Source organism: Nematolebias whitei, chromosome 2 (genome assembly GCF_014905685.2).
Source record: "Nematolebias whitei isolate Nwh7 chromosome 2, NemWhi1, whole genome shotgun sequence".
NCBI lineage: Eukaryota > Metazoa > Chordata > Actinopteri > Cyprinodontiformes > Rivulidae > Nematolebias > Nematolebias whitei.
The window spans coordinates 54,793,929-54,818,159 of record NC_056499.1 but is presented as its reverse complement, the minus strand read 5'-3'; the positions used below and the strand labels follow the sequence as shown (position 1 = coordinate 54,818,159).

Below are 24,231 nucleotides of genomic sequence, written 5' to 3'. Positions count from 1 at the left end.
CTCCCACATCATAGTTGCGCTCGGCCGAGGAGAGACTCCGGGAAAAAAAAGCACAAGGATGAAGATGTCCCTCCTGGCCGCGCTGACTCATAACGGCCCCCATCCCAGTACTGGAGGCATCAGCCTCAACCATAAAAGGTTCATCGGGGTTGGGGGCCTGGAGAATGGGAGCAGAAACAAACAAATATTTGAGATCATTAAAAGCAGTGTCTGCTGCGGTGGACCAGTGAAAACAAGTCTTGGTGGATGTGAGTTTGTGAAGAGGCTTAGCTTTCTGGCTATAGCCTTTAATGAAACGCCTGTAAAAATTGGCAAACCCCAAGAACCACTGAAGCTGTTTGCGGTCCTTAGGGGTGGGCCAATCCACCACAGCCAAGACCTTGTTAGCATCCATCTCCATTTTGTTAGGAGAAACAATAAAACCGAGAAACGACGTAGTTGACACATGAAAATCACATTTTTCGGCCTTGACAAACAGGCCGTTTTGAAGGAGCCTGGTGAGTACAGATCTCACTTGCTTGCGGTGAGAATCAATGTCTTTAGAAAAAATCAGAATGTCATCAAGGTAAACAAATACAAATTTGTTTATCATGTCTCTCAATACATCGTTGACTAAGGTTTGAAAAACAGCTGGTGCGTTGGTCAAACTGAAGGGCATGACCAAGTACTCGTAGTGACCAGAGGGAGTGTTAAAGGCTGTTTTCCACTCATCACCCTCACGGATACGGACCAAGTGATAAGCATTGCGAAGGTCTAATTTAGTAAAGATGTTGGCTCCTTGTAGAGAGTCAAACGCGGAAGTCATGAATGGTAGAGGGTACTTATTTTTGACCGTGAATTTATTTAGACCCCTAAAATTGATGCAGGGACGAAGAGAACCATCTTTCTTCTTAACAAAAAAAAAAAACCCACACCGGCAGGTGAAACAGATGGTCGGATGATACCAGACTGTAACGAGTCCTGGATGTACTCCCTCATGGACTGCTGTTCAGGAACAGAGAAAGAGTACAAAGCTCCTCTTGGAGGAGTGGAGCCTGGAAGCAGATCTATTGCACAGTCATATGGGTGGTGTGGAGGCAGTGAGGTCGCCCTAGTCTTATTGAACACCTCCTTGAAATCATGGTACTCCTTAGGAACTTTTGAAATGTCTAGGTAATAACTCTCATTGTGGGTGACGGCTTCGACAGGTACTACAGCATCAAACAGACATGTGGTCAAACACTCTTCTGACCACCCCAAAATCTCCTTCCTCCTCCAGTCAAGATATGGGTTGTGTTTAACTAACCAAGTGGCTCCTAACACAATAGGAGCCTGGGGGGAATTTATAACCAAAAAGGTAATGTTCTCTTTATGGTTACCACCAAGACACAAAAACACTGGTTCGGTTACCAACGAGGAGGAGTTCAGAGGATGGCCATCGAGAGCCACCACAGAGAGTTCATGAGATGATTTACAGAGTTTTATTCCAGCGGATTTAGCAAAATCATTGTCAATAAATTCGGTATCAGCCCCAGAGTCAATAAGCACCTTAACTGTGGACCAGAACTTCTCTGGTGTGATGAGGTGAGCTGATACAACAAATGGTGAGGAGAGTTCTTTGGGATGGGCTCGACTCAGTAGACATCTCCTCGCATCTACTGAGCGCCCCCTTTTACCGAACAGTTGGCGACAATGTGACCTGCCTCCCCACAGTAGAAGCAGAGACGTCCCTTTCGTCTCCTCTCGCGTTCTGTCTGCGTGAGTCAGCTCCTACCCAACTGCATGGGTTCCTCTGCAGGCTGGGGAGAAGAAACAGGAGTAGAGTCAGCAGGTCGTGGTAAGAACCGCAACTCACCAGCACTTCTGGAAACTGGGGGAGTCTTTGGTCCTCGTTCACATGCCCATTTGGCTAGTCTTAAGTCCACCCTGGTGGACAAGTCTTCAAGGTCCTGTAAAGAGTCAGGGTAAGGTTTGGTTGCCAAACCATCTTTAATGTTATTATTTAGGCCTCTGTAGAATGTGTCAGTGAGGGCCTCATCATTCCAGTGGCTGCCAGATGCTATGGAGTGAAAATCGATGATGTAATCAGTTACTCTCCTGTTACATTGCTTTATGTAAAATAACCATCTGGCAGCCTCTCGCTCTGGAAGGACCAGATCGAAGACCCTGCAAAGTTCCTTTGTAAAAGCCTGGAGAGAGTAGATATTAGGAGAGTCTCTTTGCCATTAAACAGTTCCCCATTTCTTAGCTTTGCCGGAAAGTAGTGAGATTATATATGCCACTTTTGCCTTATCAGAGGGAAACGATGAAGGTTGCAATTCAAAGTGGATTTTGCATTGGGTAATGAAAGGACGACATTGGTCCAGTTCCCCTGTGAACAGTTCAGGTGGAGTCAGTCTGGGTTCTCTGACAGGTTCTGAGTGAGGTCTGGTCACCACAGAATCCTGAGGGGACATCTGAGGATTTAATTTTTTGAGCATGCAGACCATGTCCTCCATGCCAGACTTTAATTTAACAATTGCTCCTTCTACACCAGAGCGCCAATCTGATAGTGGTGAGTGGTCCATAATGGCCCAGTAGTTCTGTAACGAACTACCTAACGGTTGGAACAAAATCACCACACAAAAAGTGAAAGTTAAATTATATTTATTTTCAATGTGAAGTATAGCAGATTGGACCGGTTCTGGTACTGGTTCTGGGTTCTTGTTCGGGTTCTGGTTCCGGATCAGGAACGAGTCTATGAGACAGAGATCGGTTAGTGGTCGTGTAGGAGATAATGGAGAGCAAAAGTCAGAATGAGGAAGACCACTAACCGTCTCAGATGAGCTTGGGGTTTCTGGAGACTGACGAGGTCCAAACTGATCCGGATTGCTGCAGGAGAGGCTGAGTCCGGTGAGGGGCTGCAGCCGGCCACAGCAACAGGTGGGTGGTGAGTCCGTTGAGCGAAGAGACGTGGTCACACAAGCCAGGGTCCAAAACTGGAGAGCAGAAGACAGAAGGTACCGGAGGAGAAGACGAGGAGGCGTTGTCGTGCAGGCGAAGGTCAGAACCGAAAGCAGAAGACGTAATAATCCAAAGGGTCGAGCGAGAGACGATGTCCAGGTGAGTCGTGGGTAGGGATGCACCGATCCACTTTTTTTTTAACTTCCGATCCAATCCCGATACCTAAATCTAAATATCGGCCGATACCGATCCAGTTCCGATATCATGGTCATCATTGATTTTATATGAGGCTGTAATAATCTCCTCTCAAGTACAATTTGTACAAATATATACATGCATGTCCAAAAAGACAACTTGAGGTAAGTTGTATTAATGTTGGATGTTTTAAAGTTAGAATTAAATTCTGCTAACACAAAACATGTTTCTTTTTATTCCTAGTTTTAAAGTGGATATTAAAGTGATTAATTTAAGTGATTGTTTAAAGTTGTTTTATATTTTTTTAAATAAGGGGCAGATATAAGATTTATTTTTCTTCTTTCTGCACTCTTTTTATTCAATGTTTTCTTTTTGATGATTTTTTTTTTACTTTTTCTTTTAAATGAATGAATAAACAAATTAAATAAAATAAAATGTTAAATGGCTTCAAACACCTGGCATAAACCAACAGACATGTTCCTGTTTTTAGTATTTTACATCACTTTATAATGTAGCTGTTTTTGTTTTTAATATAATTTTCAAATCATATGTTTTTTATGATTGTCTACTGTTGTACTGATAAATATCTCCTGGAGGATAAACTATATCTTGGCTGCAAGTATCAAGCTGTGAAATCTTTCGTTTTCTACAACTGATAGAGGTTGGTCATGAATCATGATGAAGTTTAGCAACTTCTCTGTAAACATTTGAGCTCTGTGGTTTCAGCGATGTCTTCTTCTTGTTCAATCCAAAGCAGGCAGCCTGATTTGGGGCAGCCGCTCTCAGTTTGTCCCTCCTCAGAGACGGGCAGACTGAGCGGGGCAGATTGGATGCGGCTGGCCGGTGTCGAGCCGGCTGTTGTGGGTTGAGCAAAGAGCAGCGCCCTGCTCATCTCAAAGACATTTCATCCTAAAAATTGTGGGATAAATTCTGATAAGTCCTCCCAGTGCAGCAGACGTCACAGCCAGATGCACAATCAGAATCAACAGAGTCATTTTCAAGGTGGATGTTTATTTTCATTTGATGGAGGAGTTGTAGGAGGAAGATTTGGTAATTTTGTTGTAACTGAGAAGAAGCTCTACTTTGTAAATTTGTCATGAATAGACTGCCACATAATGAAAACCCACCTCCATGTTGCCCTGCCAGGGAGTACATCCTCCTGGCAATCATTGCCACAGCTGCCTGGAGAAGGCCGGGCAGAGCCCGATGTCTCTCTATCATCACAGCCATGGAGAGACACTGGTGTCTCTGTGAAGTCTCCTGCATGAACAAAATTGCCAACACTCCTTCCACAAGTTATTTAAATATCTTTATCAGTTTTATTTTAGCTTCTTTATCATTTTTACTGAAACAGCTGTTAGGTTGGCTGTATTTATTCACAGCCCTGGCCAGCATCTCCTCAGTTCACGCTACTCTCAGAGATCAGCTGACTGCATCCACTGTACATGAACAAACATGCCCATGAAGTTCTGACCAACCACACAATGCTCACCTCATACCCAGTAAGAGGCTAGGTCTGACTGGGGCTATGCACAGCAAGGGCTGTCAGCAGGTGGTAAGAGTAGCAAACTATGCATTTTTTCATCACACACCAATGTCATGAGTCACAAGAATGGGGCTTCACATAGAACAGAACAGAATATTGTCCTCAGCACCGGCTTTCCACAGGGCTGCGTGCTGAGTCCACTACTCTTCATCCTTCACACACTCCAGCAACAGCATCATCACATTTGTTGATGACACCACCGTAATAGGTCTCACCTCTAGGAGGATGAGTCATCGGATGAGGTGGAGCAGCTGTCAATTCAATTCATCCATCCATCCATCCATTATCTTTACCCGCTTATTCCATTTTGGGTCATGGGGGTCGCTGGTGCCCATGTCCAGCAATCACTGTGCGAGGGGCGGGGTACACCCTGGATGGGTCGCAAGTCCATCACAGGGCCACATAGAGACAAACAACACAAACAAACATTCAGTCTCTCACTCACACCTAGGGACAATTTAGAGTTACCAATCAGCCTAACATGCATGTTTTTGGTCTGTGGGAGGAAACCGGAGTACCCGGAGGAGACCCACGCATGCACGGAGAGAACATGCAAACTCCACCCAGAAAGGCCCCTGGACCGTGGTTTGAACCAAGGACCTGCTCGCTGAGAGGCAGCAACTCTACCAGTTGCGCCACCGTGCTGCCCTCAATTAAATTCAATTCAGTTTATTTATATAGCGCCAAATCACAACAAAGTTGTCTCAGGGCACTGTACAGAAACATTCACATACATAAAAGCCAATTAGTAAAGTTCTCTATCTAAGGAATCCAGCAGACAAGTTGAATCTTGGCTTTGTAGCAGTCTCCCATCCTGAGATGCAAGCACAGTGGCAACAGTGGAAAGGAAAAACTCCCGTTTAAAAGGAAGAAACCTCCAGCAGAACCAGGCTCAGGACAAGTGGCCATCTGCTTTGACCAGCTGGTTGAGAGGACAGGAAGGAGAGACAGATGAACATAGAATGCTAGGTCCAGGTATAAGTCCAGGTGTATCTGAAAGACAAAAAAACACATGTTAAGGATGGAAAAGATAATTACAAATACAAAACAAATTGAGCAGAGTAAGTAAAGACGGTAGCAGAGTGAAAATTGTGGTCAGTTTGTCCTCCAGCAGTCTAAGCCTATAGCAGCATAACTAAGGGACAGCTCAGGAAAGCCAAGCCGACCTTAACTATAGGATTTAGCAAAAAGGAAAGTCTTAAGCCTAGTTTTAAAACTGGATAATGTGTCAGCCTCACGGACAGAGATTGGAAGAGATCAGTGTACTGGGATGACAACTTGTTCCTTAACAACACCAAGACAAAGGAAATAGTAGTCCAGTGGTGAAGGCAAAGTGAAGAGGATCTCTGATTTCCAGTTCCTGGGGTGCATCTGGAGGACAATCGGACCTACAGTGTTGACACCATCATAATCGCATCATTGTTAAGAAAGTGTAGCAGAGACTGCATTTCCTGAGTCTTCTCAGAAACAACCATGTGGCCCAAACATCAGCTGGTGATGACCTTCTACTGCTGTTCCTTGCAGAGTATTCTGACCTACTCTCTGTGAATGTAGTTCAGAAGCTTCATGGCAGCAGACAGGCAAAAACTCAGTCATAAACTTAGCTCAGAAAATAACTGGTTGGTTGTCCTCTGACCTCCCTTGAGGACATGTTCAATACTTGTTGCCAGAGAGCACAAAACATTCTTCAGGACTCCTTCCACCCTGGTCATCCTCTGTTCCAGCTGCTGCCCTCAGGGAGATGCCATCATTGAACTCTGTGCTGAAAAACGTAGGTTATGTATGTGTTAAAAAATGGGTCTCTTTTAGCATTATTTATTGTTTTATAGGTTTCCTTATTGTGCTTTTACTGATATTGTATTTCTTTACACACAAAAAATCTTATTTCACAGAAATTATTTCACAGCAGGACAGTGGTGAGGTGTGCTGTAGGAGTGACATATACTGTAACTTCAAGGTGGAGATGGGAGTGCTTCAAGGCTCAGCTCTGAGCCCCTTCTTGTTTACTCTGGTGATGGAGCAACTAACAGATGAGGTCAGGCAGGAACCTGGACTATGATGTTTGCAGATGACATTGTGATCTGTGATGAGAACAGGGAACAGGTGGAAGAGAACTTGGAGAGGTGGAGGTATGCACTTGAAAGAAGAGGAATGAAAGTCAGCCGTAGTAAAACATAGTACATGTGTGTGAATGAGAGGGAGGCCGGTGGAACAGTGAGTATTGGCGACTGTCAAACAAACTGAGTTGCCGAGCAGCTGAATAGGGGAAATTATTGTTGATGCACATGCTGTTCAAGACATAAATCCAAGCTGCAGTTGAGACTCCTTTATTGATGTCAAGTTCTTCATATTCCAAGGCAAAACATCTGTGAATCATATATCCCAGAGCAGCGTACAAATCCACAGGTTCCAGCAGAGATTAAAGGCAAAGATTCAAAACAGCGCAAAGCATAAAAGGTAAAAGCGTAAAGCGGTCAGCAAAAATGTAGACTCCCCCATCACCCACTCATTAACAAACTCTCCAGGTGAGCAAACAGGTGATCTTAAATCACTACTGACATCACGTGATCCACCACAGTGAGGCTACAAGGAGCAGAGGTCACAAAGGTGCAGGACTTCAAGTACTTGGGGTCCACTGTTCAGGAAAATAGAGAGTGCGGTATAGAGGTGAAGAAGAGAGTCCAGGCAGTATGGAGTGGATGGAGAAAATATTCCGAAGTGATTTGTGACAAAAGGACATCAGCAAAGTTCAAAGAAAAAGTTTACAAGACAGTGGTGAGACCATCTATATTGTATGGTCTGGAGACAGAGACATGGACAAAAAGACAGGAGACAGAACTGGAAGGGGCAGAAATGAAGATGTTGAGGTTCTCCTTAGGAGTGACAAGGATGAAGAAGATCAGGAATGAGATCATCAGAGGTACAGCACACATTGAACAACTGGGAGATGAAGTTAGAGAGACCAAACTGAGATGGTTTGGAAAGTCCAGAGAAGGGACAGTGGTTTAGACATGTCCAGAGGAGGGACTGTGATTTGGACATGTCCAGAGGGGGGACAGTGTGTATATTGTTAGAAGGATGTTAGAAATGCAGTTGCCATGGAAAAAAAAAACCAAAGAGGAGGATATGGAAGATATGGATGCAGTTAGAGAGGACATGGAGGTAGTTGGCGTGAGGACAAAGGATGCAGAGGACAGAGATGGAGGAGGATGACTCACGGTGGCGACCCCTGAAGAGGGAAAAGCTGAAAGAAGAATACTATTATTGTATTGATTTATATTTGGTTTATCTGCTGTGTCACTGAAATGGATTGCACTTTAATTTTTTTTTGTGCAACAGATGTCTGCAGTGATGATGAAGATCTATTCTATTCTCATGTAGCTTAAAGCCTGGAACTCAAGACTCTTCTGCTCAGAATTGATGAAACGCCACTGATGGAAATAAAAATGACTTCAACTCCAAAATAAAAGCTCATCTATCCATCCATTATCTTTTACCCGCTTCTTCCATTTTGGGTCACTGGGGTCACCGGTGCCCATGTCCAGCAATCACTGTGCGAGGGGCGGGGTACACCCTGGACAGGTCGCAAGTCCATCACAGGGACACATAGAGACAAACAACCATTCACTCTTTCACTCTCCTAGGGACAATTTAGAGTTACCAATCAGCCTAACATGCATGTTTTTGGTCTGTGGGAGGAAACCGGAGTACCTGGGGAAAACCCAAGCATGCACGGAGAGAACATGCAAACTCCACCCAGGAAGGCCCCCGGACCAGGATTTGAACTGGCAACCTTCTTGCTGTGAGGCCGCAGCTCTACCAGTTGTGCCACCGTGCTGCCATAAAAGTTAATTTGCTTTTTAAAAACGTTTCCCATTTTCAGATAAACAGCTTGCGTATGCGACTTTTGTTTTGATGGTTTCTGATTCTGAGGTGAACAAAGGATTTTCAAAAAATGTACATTCATATTCAAATAATATGACTTGTCTCGGCTTGTTTTTTGTTAAAACAGAACACGTTCTCAGTCTGATCAAACTTTCTGAGGTTGTTTGCCAACAAACACTCTGAAGGAATGTCTGTCACCCGACACCAGAGTTGTAGACCAAGATCATCACGTAAGGGACAGTTTTAAATGTTTTGGTCAAACCTCATAAATGATGTTTTGTGAGATGTCGTGCTCATTTAGCACTCAGAGTAAACCATTACTGTCCTTTTACCTTCAACGATAGGCAAAGATTTGAGGTCAGAAACCCATCGTCTCAAGCCAAATAATTTTGAGTCAGAGTCAGGATGGGAGAAGAGCCATCAGTGTCTCCATGGCAACCATTGGTGTGTTCATTCCCTGTGTCCCAGGAGTCTGAGACGTTTGGTCCAGTCCAGTTCTCACCAAAAGAACAAAACCAGAAAACTTTTTCAGTACAGAAGTCATTGTAGGGAGGCACAGAATGTTTCATGTTTCATTTACCCTTCAGAACCAGAACTGGGCTCACCAGTGTGTGAGGGACATACTTTTTGAGACCACTCCTTTGTGATTGACATTATTATGATGTTGTCGTAGCTGGTTGCTGGGGCAATACCTTCGCACATCATGGAAGTATGATCTCACACAAACACACACACTCAGTGTGTGTGTGTCTGTGTAAGACAGAGAGAGAGGGGTGGGTGGGGGGATGATATCAACCTGTCAAAATAAAAGCCTGGGGTGAAGCTGATGATTAATTAATCCAATTTATCAGTTTTAATGTGTTGCTCTGCCTCAGAGGCCATATAGTGCGTGTATTCAGTTCAAGGATCAGTGCTTGGACCAATACTATTTACCTTTACTGTACCTGGGCGGCTGTGGCTGAGTGGTTAGAGCAGTCGTCCTCCAATGCAAGAGTTGGGGGTTCGAATCCACCAGCAGTCACATGCTGAAGTGTCCCTGTGCAAGACACTGAACCCCTCACTGCCTCCGATGTGTGTCCCATCAATTTATGAATGTGATAAAGCTCTGATTAATCTCTTTAGAATGATTTGTTCAATTAGCTTTGTACAGATCTAGTAGAGCTGTATGAATGGATAAATGAGGCACAGACTGTTGTAAAGTGATTTGAGTATCTTGAAATAAGATAGAAAAGTGCTTTATAAGTACAGACCATTTACCACCTTATATATGCTTCCATTAGGTAAAGTTATTAAACCGCATGGGATAAATTTTCATTGTTATGCTGATGATACAGTTAAATTTGTCCATGCAACCCAATGAATTACACTACAAGCATGTCTTAAAGACATAAAATCCTGGATGACCCTTAATTTTCTCCTGTTGAACACAGACAAGACTGGGGTTTTAGTTTTTGGACCTGAGCACCTTAGGAATTAATTTTTCAGTCTTTCTTCCTCCGTAGATGGCATTAATCTGGCCTCCAGCTCTAATGTTAAAAATCTTGGTGTTATTTTTGATCAGGACATGTCTTTTATCCCCCACATTAAAAACATTACTAGAACTGCCTTCTTCCACCTGCGTAATATCACTAACATTAGAAACATCTGATCTAAAGATGATGCAGAAAAACTGGTCCATGCATTTGTCACATCTAGACTGGACTATTGCAATGGTTTATTATCTGGATGTCCAAATATTTCTTTAAAACGTCTTCAGTTGATCCAAAATGCTGCTGCCAGAGTCTTAACTGGAGTTACTGGGAGAGATCATTTTTCTCCAGTTTTAGTTTCTCTCCATTGGCTCCCTGTCAAATCCAGAATAGAATTCAAAATCTTACTTCTAACCTATAAAGCTCTCAACAACCTGGCTCCATCTAATATTACAGATCTTTATTGTTCCATATTTCCTAACAGAGCACTTTGCTCACAGACTGCAGGTTTACTTGTGGTTCCTAGAGTTTCCAAAACAGAATGGGAGGAAGATCTTTCAGTTATCAGGCTCCTCTCTTGTGGAACCAACTTCCAGTTTCTGTCCGTGAGGCTGACACATTATCCAGTTGTAAGACTGGGCATAAGACTTTCCTTTTTGCTAAATCCTATAGTTAGTGTTGGATTGTTATGATGTCTTAAGCTTAGACTACTAGAGGGCAAATTGACCTAATTTCCTTAAATTAATTGTTAAAACTGAATAGTTTTTATTTGATACTATTTCTATCTTAACATGTGATTCTTGACCTGCCATTGTGTATCTATTCCTACCAAACCCAGCCAGTTGAAGCAGATGACCACTTGTCCTGAGCCTGGTTCTGCTAAAGGTTTCTTCCTCATGAGAGAGTTTTTCCCTTTCCACTGTCGCCTTCATGCTTGTTCAAGATGAGAGTTCAGTGATGGAGTTAAACTCAAAGCAGTCTGCTCCTCAGATAAATAATGTTAATGATTTTTATATATAAATCTTTCTTTTCAGTGCTTTGAGACAACTTCTGTTGTGACTTGGCGCTATGTAAATAAACTGAACTGAATTGTGTGTCTCAGCACTTATGATGGAAACAAACAGCTGCAATATGAAGCCACATCACAGGATCATCAGCTTGACTGTCAGGACATTAGTCTAACGTAACATGATCAGAGGCAGCACTGAGCATGCTCAGATCCCCCTGAGCAACACACACACACACATGCACGCACACACACACACACCTGAAAGTTAGACTGGGTTCGATCCAGGTTTTCAGTGGAATGTTTTGAGCCCTCTGGTACAGAAGCAGCTGGAGTTTCTTCCTGGTTCTGATAGGACTGTGATGTGAGCTTCCTGAGATTGCCAGTTCTGGTGGATCCAAACTAAAGGCAACCACTGAGGATTTGTCATCATTTGTTGTTAGACATGTGTAATGAGCTGGGAGGTAAACAGATTTAAAAGTTCATCAGTGAGTAAAACCCTGGTTTTATTATCCACATAAACGTACTGTATATGTATGTTTATGGCAATATGTGAAATGGACCAATTAGGACAAGTTTAAGGTGATGTTCTGTCAAATAGTTATTAGCAGTTAGGAACTTATGAGCTGTAAAATCAGTGAGTTTGGAGAAAAAGGTAAAAGTCTAAGCTAGGCTAATGGCTAGCCAGATGAAAACTGTTGTTACACAAGTGGTTTTCAGGTTTATAAAACATTTTCTCAAAGACGACATTTGGGTGTGAAAAACAAACAAATGCTAATATTTAGCTAATATTGAACCTCTACACTTTCCATTAGAACATCTGCGTTACTAAATGGATTGTATTTGTGCTGGAAGTTGATCATTCATCCTGACGGTGGCGCAGTGGCTGAAGGTATCACTCCACCTGAGCAGCACATCCCTCCATCCTTTCAGCCCTCGGCACCACTCGTTCACACAGTTTGTGTTGGAAACACAGATGTTGTTTGATTAGGAAACAGTAACAAACTAAAAAAAGAAAAACGATGCGATGCAAAGGTGTAAAGATTTAATTTGAGCTAATGTGATTTTACACATAAGTCATCTTTTTTAAAGTGCTTTATAAGCCTGAAAAATAATTTTAAAAAATTGGCACTTGTTTGTCTAGCCATTAACCTAGCTACGATAAGGACTTTACCCCGTTCCTTGACTCCATGCTCTCTGACTGATGTTACGGCCGGTAAGGTGCTAACACAGATTATCTGAGATAGAACATCATGTCAAAGATGACTGGGCTGTCCCTTTAGCAGAGAGCTGCTGCTGCAAATCAAATCTGATCATCTTCGTCTTTGTTAAATTCACTAAAGCAGAAAACTAAGGACAGAAATCAGAAGTAGAAAGTTGCTGGAGAAAATCTGATGGGGACTGCCACGTTGCGGCCATTTACATTTATTTTTTTTTAAACAATACTTTGTGATGGGGTTCGCTCTCAACTACCACCAAACCAAATTTCAGCTCAATATCTCAAAGAATGATGAGTTATAGACAATTTTGTGTTTTCTGAGGTAGCTGTGGCAGCCATCTTGAACCAAAATGGCTCCAAATGTTATTCAGTTCTAGACATATGTCTGATGATTACAGTACTTTGAGAGTTTCAAACAAATCCAACCAGCTGTTCATGAGATATGTTGCTAACAGACAGAAAATCCAAGTTTATATATATGTTTTTTTATTTACCCTTTATTTAAACAGGTAGTCTCATTGAGTCACAAGGACTCATTTTCAAGAGAGACCTGTTTTTGGGAGCAGATGGTGGGGGTTAAGGGCCTTGCTCAGGGGCCCAGAGTGGGGCAAATGAGGGTGGAGGCAGGTGTGGGCGTTTCACCTTAACCACCCACATTTTGATGTTGACGGTACCGGGAGTTGGACCTGCGACTTTCCGATCACAGGCCCATCTTCTCTAACCTCTGCGCCACCACTCCCCACATATGGTATTTCTAAATGTGTGTTTCTGAAGTCAGGTCAGATGTAAGATGGGAAAGTGTGTCATTTGTCATAACAACAGTGAACATAAATCACCTGAGTCATGTGGCTTCCATTTTACAGAAGCTCCGCCCTCCTTTGTCAGCCTGACTCCGCCCAGCAGGCCAGTTACCACACAGGAGAAAAGAGGATGATGTGGAGAAATCTTGCTTCAAACAAACAGCTGCTGTGTAAAAACTATAAGGTCTATTGAAAAAAAATCTTGAACCGTGATTGAGATGAGCTTGGTTCACACTCGTGTGACTTTTCACATTTTTACAGCACTATATCTCAGAGATATGACAAGTTAAAAAACACTCCTCACACCGTGAGCTGAATAATGCAGTTGACCAAATTATAATGGAGAAATATACAAGTGAAATGGTCACACTTCTGAGGCACCTCATGAAAAACCATACCTCCTACAGCCAAACCACACATACTTGTGGAAAGATGACAAAACATATGTTTTGATATATAATAAGTTTGTGTATCTTAAAAGATGTGGTGGTAGGAAGAGTTTGATGACAAACTGAATTTTCTTCAGAGACTTCTTCACTCTAGGTCATGTGACCTCACTGTGGCAGTTAGAAGCTAGTTCTGCCTGTGTTTTTCAGTGAGAAATATGGCATCTTGTTTGCAAATTATGTTGCCATGGTAACTCAAAATGCCACTAAAAGTAACAGCACACATCACGGTGCCGAGCCGGTCATTTTTATACAACATTTGTAAGGGGACACATTGTGGTTTGAGATGCAGTAAAGTTGAAGGAAAATGGAGTCTGAAAAAGCTATTGTTTTCAGGTGGACATTTCCAATTTTAGATATTTTTTCCATGTACTGTTTTTTGGCATCTGGGAGAAGTTTGTCATGATATAGTTCACTTTGTTTTGAGCTGCTTTTCAACATTATGCAGGAGGATACAGCAGTAACACCACAGACAAACACCGGAATAGTTTGTTTTGGTCTGTGGCCTTGAAAGATGGCTCCGACAGACTGCGCAAGATGTAAACAGTCACTACGCAGCGACGTTGGTTCCAAAGCTCTATAGGTGGCTGCCTTCAGGCAGTCAACCAAAAAATTTTGCAAAGGTGAAAATAGGTGCTTCTCTTTGAATTGCCACCTTATTGTGGTGGAGGAGTTTGTGCGCCTGAATGATCCTAGGAACTATGCTGTTGGGGGCAATTGCCCCATGTAGGGTCTCCCAAAGAAGATTTGTCCTAGACGACAGGCCAGACAAGTTTGATGAGAGGGATTCATAAGATTTAAATGGACAAAACAAAGAACTCAGTGTCCCTTGCCCGGACGTGGGTTACCGGGGCCCCACCCTGGAGCCAGGCCTGGTGACCGGGTCCCTACAAATGGGGCCCGGTCGGGCTCAGCCCGAAGGAGCAGCATGGGTTTACCTTCCTGTGGACCCACCACCTGCAGGAAGGGCTATAAAAGTCAGGTGCATGATGCTATGGGCAGTGGCCAAAGGTGTGGACCTTGGCGCTCTGACCCTGGCTTACCAAAGCTGGCTCTTGGGACATGGAATGTAACCTCTCTGGCAGGGAAGGAGGCTGAGCTTGTGCGCGAGATTGAGAGGCACCGACTAGATATAAAGTTGTAAGGTAAGGTCTATTCAGGGGTACTGGAGAAGCGAGTCCGATCGTTGGTCAAACCTCAGATCCAGGAGGAACAATGTGGGTTCTGTCCTGGCCGTGGAACACTGGATCAGCTATTTACCCTCACTAGGGTCCTTGAGGGTTCATGGGAGTTTGCCCATCCAGTCTACATGCATTTTGTGGACTTGGAGAAGGCATTCGACCGTGTTCCTCAGGGTACACTGTGGGGGGTGTTCCATGAGTATGGGATTGGAAGCCCGTTTTTACGGGCTGTTCAGTCCCTGGACAAGTGGTGAAAGAGCTTGGTTCGCATTGCCGGCAGTAAGTCGAACCTCTTCAAGGTGGGAGTTGGACTCTACTAGAGCTGCCCGTTGTCACAGATTCTGTTCATAACTTTTATGGACAGAATTTCTCGGTGCAGCCAGCTGGCGAAGGGTTTCCGGTTCTGTGGCCTCAGGATTCCATGTCTGCTCTTTGCACATGATGCAATCCTGTTGGTGTCATTGTGCCGTGATCTTAAGCTCTCACTTGAGTGGTTCGCAACTGAGTGTGAAGCGGCTGGGATGAGAACAATCACCTCCAAATCTGAGGCCATGGTCCTCAACTGGAAAAGGGTGGATTGCTCTCTTCGGGTCGAGGGTGAGGTTCTGCCTTAAGTGGAGGAGATCAAGTATCTCGGGGTTTTGTTCACGAGTGAGGGAAGAATGGAGCATGAGATTGACAGACAGATTGGTACAGCATCTTCAGTATTGCGTACTCTGTACCGGTCCGTTGTGGTGAAGAGAGAGCTGAGCTGTAAGGCAAAGCTCTCTGTTTACCGGTCGGTCTATGTTCCTACCCTCACCTATGGTCATGAGCTCTGGGTAGTGACCGAAAGAATGAGATTGCGGATACAGGCGGTTGAAATGAGTTTTCTCCGCAGGGTAGCTGGACTCTCCCTTAGAGATAGGGTGAGAAGTTCAGTTATTCGGGCGAGACTCGGTGTAGAACCGCTACTCCTTCATGTCGAGAGGAGCCAGTTAAGGTGGTTCGGGCATCTGGTAAAGATGCCCCCTGGGCACCTCCCTAGAGAGGTGCTTCGGGCATGTCCAACTGGGAGGAGACCCCGGGGAAGACCCAGGACATGCTGGAGAGACAATGTCTCTCGGTTGGCCTGGAAACACCTTGGAATCCTCCCAGAAGAGCTGGAAGAGATGGCTGTGGAAAGAGATGTCTGGGCCTCCCTGCTCAAGCTGCTCCCCCCCACGATCCGACTTCGGAATAAGCGGAAGATAATGGATGGATGGATGGAAATTAGGTGAACTAATATCCTGATGCATGCTCAATAATGCTAATGTTGAACTCAACTGGTCTCACATGAAGCTGCAGATGTTAGCATGGAGACAGGAAGCTACTCCTGAGGAGCAGCAGGTGGACCTGTCTCCATCACTCACAGGAAACAGGAAGAACGTCTGATTGGCTGAAACTTGAAATTTAATAAAATCAGATGAAACTGTTTAATATGCTGAACTGGCTGTTTGAAAATAAATTAACTGGTTGATTATTGGAGCTCCACCAGTTCTGAACAGAGAGCTCAGATCCATTCGGCTCTGGTTCTGGGTGATCACAGTGATCCGAAGACACAGCAGTGAAACAGTAACGAGTGATGATTCTCCTGAGTTCATGATGGAGGAGCAGAAGGCGATGACACACACACAACCCCCCCCCCCCCCCCCCACACACACACACACACAGGAAGTTACTTTGGCTTTAAATAATAAAAATAAATAAATAATTAAGCATAGAAAGCCTTTAGAATAAAAGTCTGAACACAGAAATATGAGCTGGAAGGTGACTCAGGTCACTGCTCTATCCAGGAGCCTGTCCCTGAACCCAGAGACGTCCGAGATATAGGTCTGGGTCCGAGTCCATGTCTGAACCCGGTCTGTGTCCTCCCCAGACTGTAGCCATTCTCCCAGGGGTGAGTGATGTCTCCGCTGGCCCGACTGACAAACACTGAGGGAGAATGAGTGGACGCCATTTCAAACTTCAGCTCTACTCTAGAGGCGAGGGCCTTCCTCTTAGTCCTGGGGAGCGGGGAGGGCTGGGAGAACGCCAAGACGGGCCTGTGTGAAAATGTGGTGATATCTCCGGCAGGAGCAGAGGACAAGGAGCCCAGCTTGGCCAACGCCACTGGAATCTCTTCCAAAGACTCTGCTGAGTCCGAGTTGTATGCTGCAGGAGGGGCGGCAGCTTGAACGGGGCCTGAAGCAGCCAAAGGGGGGAGGGAGACCCTCATTGGGAATGCTGGGAAAGGAAGCCGCTGAGCCAGAGACACAGTAGACACACCACTTGATTCTGTGGGAGGAAAACAGGACAACAGACAGGAGAAGTTAGTGGACTTAAAACCTACATTTACACCACATGGTTATGACAGCACATGCAGGCTCATATATCCTCATGCATTCACTTAAATGTATTAATCAATGGTGCTGAACATTCTAGGTCTTTTAACCTGAAAAGGCCAAAGCCTATTAATTTCCTGTTAGTAATCAAGATTGACTGCAGATGGTAGTTTCCCTTTGCCGGCATAAAAGGATTTTGTTTGACAGCACTTGTTGGAAAAAAACAATACGAATCTGTCCCCCTCATATGAAACGAAATGAGTTGAGATCTTTAGAAACAAACCAGGAACCACCAAGACTCGCCATGACCTGGAAACTGCTGGAACACTAGTGTCCCTGTCCACAGTAAAACGAGTTTTACATCACCATGGACTGAGAGGACCAAGAAGGAAGCTCCTAAATCTTCAAGCTGCACTGAAACCTGCAGCTGTCCACATGTGAAAAACGTCTCCTGGGAAAAAAATAGTTTGATGATCAGAGGAGACAAAGATGATGCTCTGTGACCACAATGCCATGAAGGAAGTTTGAAGGTGTAAAATTGAGGAGACTGTAACAACAATCCAGCATGGTGGTGGTAGCATCATGCTTTGGCACTGATGAATTGCACAAAGTGGATACCTCCAAATGTTTCTACTGCACCTCAAAACAACAGATGAATGACTGAAAAGCCCCAAACACACAGCTGCTGCATGAAACCACAAGCCTGATCCCACAGCACCAAAAGCAAACAGCAAAAATCCAAGACAACCACATGAAAATCTCCAATACTCCATAGTGCTACTCCAGGGTAACAGAGTAAACCACGAGCCCCGCAACAGCCAGAGACGCACTGGGCAAAAGTAGAAAGCAGGGCTGCAAAACGCAGGGAGTTGTTTGTGAAGACCAGACCAGAATGACAAGAAAAATATGGGATTTTTTAAAGTGCTGGCCGATCACCAATCATCCGGTGTAGGTCATAAGTCAATTTCCAGACGTATCTCAAGACATGGACAATCACCAGAAGCCATTTGGGGGGGGTTGGTTGATGCTCAGCTGCAGTAGATAGATAGAGAGTGATGATTCACGGAAGAGTGCCAGGTGAGGAGGACCGAGTACAAGCTGTGGTACAGTTCTAATCACCCTTCTTGCCTATATCTGCAGTAATGTACCAAAGTCCTGAGAGAGGGAGACACCAGGAGGATCTGGAGCAAAGTACTGTGGGTCCTGATCTACAACATCTGGAGTTAATCCAGAAAAAAAACTGTTCATTCTATCAAGTTACTATGTGCTTGTGTGCAAGTGTGTGTTTGTGTGTGTGTGTGCGTATGTATGGAGAGAGAATGCTGCAACGTTACAATTGTCAATGTTCTGACTTAGAACAATTAGAACAATGATGAGGCTAGGCAGCTAATTTTTACTATGTAACATTTGTTTTAACCTCACCTCTAAAAAGAATCAGAATCAAAAAGAACTGGAATCGAAATGAGGAATTGGAATCATTGAATTCAAGCGGGGCAGCACGGTGGCGCAACTGGTAGAGCTGCTGCCTCTCAGCGAGCAGGTCCCTGGTTCAAACCCCGGTCCAGGGGCCTTCTGGGTGGAGTTTGCATGTTCTCTCCGTGCATGCGTGGGTTTTCTCCGGGTACTCCGGTTTCCTCCCACAGACCAAAAACATGCATGTTAGGCTGATTGGTAACTCTAAATTGTCCCTAGGTGTGAGTGAGAGAGTGAATGGTTGTTTGTCTTGTTTGTCTCTATGTGGCCCTGTGATGGACTTGCGACCTGTCCAGGGTGTACCCCGCCCCTCGCACAGTGATTGCTGGACATGGGCACCAGCGACCCCCGTGACCCAAAATGGAATAAGCGGGTAAAGAAAATGGATGGATGGATGAATTCAAGCGACGTCCAACCCTATCCAAGAGACCAAGTGGAAGGGCAGCAAGGCTCACAGCATTGCAGCAGGGTTTTAACTGTTTTAGCATGGTGTGGATAAAAAGAGCAATAGAGTAGGGGTGATCCTGAAGGAGGAATTGGTAAAGAATGTAGTAGAGGTGAAACGAGTGTGAGAAAGGGTTATGTTTCTGAAGGAAGAAGTAGAAGGTCTGATGCTAAATGTCAGTGGTTATGCTCCACAGGTTGGATGTAACTTAAAGGGAAGAAAATAAATATTGTAAGGATCTAAAAAAATTCAAGTCTGGTCCTCTGGACTATCAAAAAACAAAACAAAGCAAACCAAAAAAAAAGTAGAAACGTTTATTCTTTCATCCAAAAGCCTTCTTCAGTCTGAGGTGCTGTATTCAGTTGAGTCTTATAAACAGCACCTTCTCAGAGTGGATCAACCAGTTTGCTGCTGACAGCCAAAACCAGCTGCTCACATGATCAAGGAGGACCATCCGCCTAATGATGGATCGTTAGCACCCTGATGGCTGTTTGCTATTCACAGGGCGCTGAGTGATACTAGCAATAACATCATTGTAAGAGGGGGACAGTTGAACCCGGAGGCCTCCACCCCTGTTTAATGATGGACAATTTTTTTTTCACAAAGATGGCCTCCTTTACTCCTCTCTCAAACCATCGTTCCTCTCTGTCCAGGATGTGAACATCTTCATCCCTGAAAGAGTGACCGCTGGCCTGGAGATGAGTGTAGACCGCAGCGTCATGGCCTGATGATGTTGCTCTTCTGTGCTGGGCCTTCCTTTTGGCCAGTGGCTGTTTAGTCGCCGGTTCAAGCCCCGTTACCAACAACATAAAAAAAAAATGTGGGTGGGGTAGGTGAAGTACCCACACCTGCCCCCACCCTCATTTGCCCCACCCTGGGCCCATGAGCAAGGCCCTTAACCGCCATTTGCTCCCTAAACAGGTCTCTCTTGAAAATGAGTTCTCGTGGCTCAATGAGACTACCTGTATAAATAAAGGGTAAATTAAAAAAAAAAAAAAAAAAAAAGCATTTGAGTCTGGGTGCTCGAGGCACAAACAAAGCAGCCTGACCAGGTCCAAATTTGCTGCTGACTACTTCCTTGGAACTGGCCAAATCCAAAAAGAAGGAAATCAGTTATCATAAATTCAATTATACACTATATGTGTCTTTAACATCCACAAATGACAGCAGAGATAGACACATCATCAAGTCTTCCAAGTTGACAAGATATCCAGCTGTGTGTGTGCCAACAGGGCAAATCGGCTCACCTAATGCCTGTCTTCTCTTCGAAGAAATGTTATCAATTGCGTTGCAGGACCATCTGACCAAATCCATAGCAGAATTATGATTCAGACGATTTGTAGAAGAGAGGCTCTAAAGCAGTTTCACAGACAGGACAGAGCAAAGCAAAGTGGAGGTGGAGAGGAGAGGCATCTACCCTTGAGAAGAGCAAGTGTTGAAGTGAGTGAGATCGTCAGAGGTATAGTACATGTTGAACAACTGGGAGAAAAAATTAAAGAGACCAGACTGAGATGGTTTGGACATGTCCAGAGGAGGGACAGTGGTTTGGACATGTCCAGAGGAGGGACAATGGGTATTTTGACAGACGTATGTTAGAAATGCAGCTGCCAGGAAAAAGACAAAGAGGAGATATATGGATGCAGTTAGAGAGGACAGGAGAGGTAGTTGGTGTGGGGACAGAGGATGCAGAGGACAGAGTGAGATGGAGGAGGATGACTCGCTGTGGCGATCCCTCAAGAGGGAAAAGCCAAAAGTAGAAGCTCTGCGATGGTAGACAAGGTAGTTTTTCCACTCTTTATGGAATAATCTTCTCAGGGTTCAGACAAAATAAAATCACATCACGTCCTCAGGATTCATCCAGAAGACAGAAGAAACTAGATGATTACCTGGGGGCGGTGCTACAACCAAGCAGCGCTCTCTGGTGACCTCTGCTGGAACTCTGTGCATCTTTCTTTTCTTTTTTTTCTTCTTCTGTGGAAAAAAGCAAACTTTAATTAAATATTTAACGCAATTTAAAAGTAATACTTTACAATAAGTGCACATATTTAAATGGTTTGTTAATGCTTTATTTGTGACTTTGCAAATACTAAAAATTAATAAATATTTATAAAACATTATAAAAACCATAATTTTTAGGAGTTTTGAAATCGACTTCGTGCCTGACTCCACACGATGTATGCGTGTGAATTATAGCAGAACTGAACTGATGCGAAGAAGAGCGGATTTGCCACGAAATATAGCAGCGATAAGCAACAAACTCAAATCTACGTTTGGCAGAATGCAGATCTTAAAGTCATCTACCTGGAAGCTGCAGCAGAAGTGCACCAACAGGCAGAGGAAAAAGTGCTGCTCCCGGCTTAAGAAACAAGGGTGCCGGGTGGGGGTTCTGGTGAGGCTAAATACTAACAATAAAGCTGGCAAACTCCCGTGTATTGTTAACTATACTCGCATGTATTTTTTTAATGCTACTAGTGCTTAGTGTATATTTAGTTGATGTTTTTCTTAGTTCATATCTTAGATCTTATTACTGTTTTTCTTTTACATTTTATTGTGGGATGTAACTCTTGACCCTGTGTACATAATCTCGTTCCACCACATGTACCACATGTGGTGTGTATGACAAATAAATCTCTCTGACTCTGATAATTTGAGGCAAACTGTTTTTGGTAAATGCTGTATTCTAATTTTCTCAAGTAAATATAATTTTACTATAAAATTTTTTTTTGCAACTTTCACACTGTGTTTCGTCTATGACACAGTGGGAGATGTGATTTTTTTTATACCTCCCTTTCCCCCGTGTTTCTTTTTTTTAATCTAAGCGAAAAAGGCAGCACCTCTCAAATATGTTAGAAATGCAGCTGCCATGAAAAAGATAGAGGAGATATATGGATGCAGTTAGAGAGGACATGGAGGTAGCTGGAGTGAAGACAGAGGATGCAGAGGACAGAGAGATGGAGGAGGATGACTCGCTGTGAAGACCACTGAAGAAGGAATAGACGACAGAAGAAAAAGAAGAAGCTCAATTGTTTGTTTTTTCTAAATAACTATAAGTCAAAACAATCTTTTGCATTTGCAAATGTTCAGAATGCCTAAATACAGCAATTTACTGAAAATGTTTGATATTTAAAGTCCAATTGATAAATTATAAACAATAAATAACTAATACAGGTAAATAGCAAGAATAAAGAGTACAAATACATATTGGCACAATATATGGCAAGTAATGAGTCAATAGTGTGCTTTTTATCTAAAGCACTGTAACTGATTATTTGTTTATTAGGGGTTTACAAATTAAAAACTGCATTTTAACTACTGATGAAATTTACAAGGATGAAAACCTTTCAGGTACCACATTATTATTGCCCATCTAACCTCACATGACACATGATTTATTCAGGAATCTCCATAATTTCCAAAGAATGTTTCATGTTCCTCATTGACGCAGGTCCACAGAAACTTTTTTAACCACCTTTGGTGAGAATTACTTTCTAGTTTTGCTTTGAACTCAAAATTTTTAAACATTCAAATTTAGGGGTGTAGCAAGATTCCACAAGATTCCTTGGTGACGTCAATATTCTTGCAACGCGATATCAAATTGCAGTAAATATGACTTTATCTAGTGAAACAAACACTGAAAATGTTTCCACCACTTTAAATTGTTTGTGTGGCAGCAGGTCAGTCCGTCAGGCACTAGGACTAGCACAATCCCTTCGCTGAAGCTGTGTTGTGAGAGCAGCTTTCCCACCACTCTCCTGATCTCCCCAACAGATATATACCAAAAGAGACAAATATGATAAATTTCTGACCAGAACCTAGAAGCTGGAACTGGTCTAGTGTCTCTTGCGACTGGTTCCAGTACAGGTTTAAAGCCCAGCCTCGCTCAATGTATTCAAATGGGGCTTTGTCGTGGGTAAAGCTAAACATTTGCAAAGCAGCCTCACTCGTCTCCTTCAGTCGAGAGCTGCTATACACCTATTATAGAGGCAAAGAAGGATTTTAAAAGTATGTGTGTGGGGTGGGGGTTCTACAACAGGGATGTAAAATCTGCTTGAAATGATCACAGCCTAGATATTCAAGTATTATCTTAGACAGTTATATTTATAACTTCCCACATTTTGACAATTTTTTTGTATGTACCGGTATACCTACAGCAAATAATACTTTTAAAAGAAACAAAATGGAGAGTTGTGTATTTTTTCCCACCGAGACTAAACTGTCTAACATTTGGAAAGGTGGTTTAAGTGCTGAGGTGAGGTGAGAAAGGGCTGAGGTGGTGTGTCTGGACCAAAAAATGGACTCCTATGACATCAACATTACCAACTGAACACAAACCACAGTCCGTTTGCAGAGGAGCAGCTCTCATTCCCTCCTTTCTGACTGATACAAATGTTGTGATTGGCTGACTGGACTTTCAATCAAACGAATGTCCTAAGTCTGGGAGATCTGTAGAAGCCACTGTGAAGGAGGAGAGGTACACCTGGACACGAGTAAGAAATATTTAAAAGAGAAAATTACACTTTTTTCCCCCATCTTCTTCTATCGGCTGTTCCCTTCTTCAGGGGTCGCCACAGTGAACTAACTCGCACAAAGACTTGGCGATTGTTTTTACACCGGATGCCCTTCCTGATGCAACCACAGACCACCGAGCTACCTCTGTGTGGAGCAGGGAGCTGCTATCTAGGGCGCCTGGGGGCGCAGATGGTGGGGGTTGGGGACCTTGCTCGGGGGCCCAAGGTGGTGCAGGTGGGGGTGGAGGGGGGGTGGGTGCTTCAGCTTTCCCACCCATATTTTGATGTTGTCGGTCCTGGGAGTTGAACCAGCAACCTTCCGATCACAGGACCACCTTCTCTAACCTCTGCGCCACCACTCCCCTACTGTCTCTCTTTAAAATTTCAACAAGATTAAATTATTCTGAACCAGTGGTTCGGTGTTGGTCCCTTGAAAGAGATCAGAGCTGTTGTATCCACTTCCTCCATGTAGAGATTGACCACAATCGTTGACCCTGGCAATACCATGGCACAATATTTCTGTAAAAAGTGTCATTAAACTTGAAACAGGTGGTGAAAAGGCAGAGGTCCACCAGGGTACAGATCTGGTCTGTGGTGAAACTGGTCCTATTGTTTAGACCATTATGTTGTTGAAGTCATGTTCTGACAGTTTCTACTCTTTCTGTTGTGGGTATACAAGTGAAAAGGGAAGCAACATAATCCACCCACCCACCCACCCTCCCACCCATCCATCCATCCATCCATCCATCCATCCATCCATCCATCCATCCACCCACCCACCCATCCATCCATCC

At 43.8% G+C, this 24,231-nt stretch overlaps 1 protein-coding gene across 1 annotated transcript in view; it reads right to left on the bottom strand.

The window, feature by feature from the left end:
• Nucleotides 1-16,467: 16,467 nt before the first annotated feature.
• zdhhc1 (zinc finger DHHC-type containing 1) overlaps nucleotides 16,468-24,231 on the bottom strand; it is a 61,826-nt gene continuing 54,062 nt past the window's right edge. Inside the window, exons 8-9 of the mRNA XM_037694892.1 lie at nucleotides 20,816-20,900; nucleotides 16,468-16,964 (exon numbers count right to left, since the gene is read on the bottom strand). Coding sequence (XP_037550820.1) covers nucleotides 16,468-16,964; nucleotides 20,816-20,900 — 582 coding nt within the window. The remainder of the gene's footprint in view (nucleotides 16,965-20,815; nucleotides 20,901-24,231) is intronic.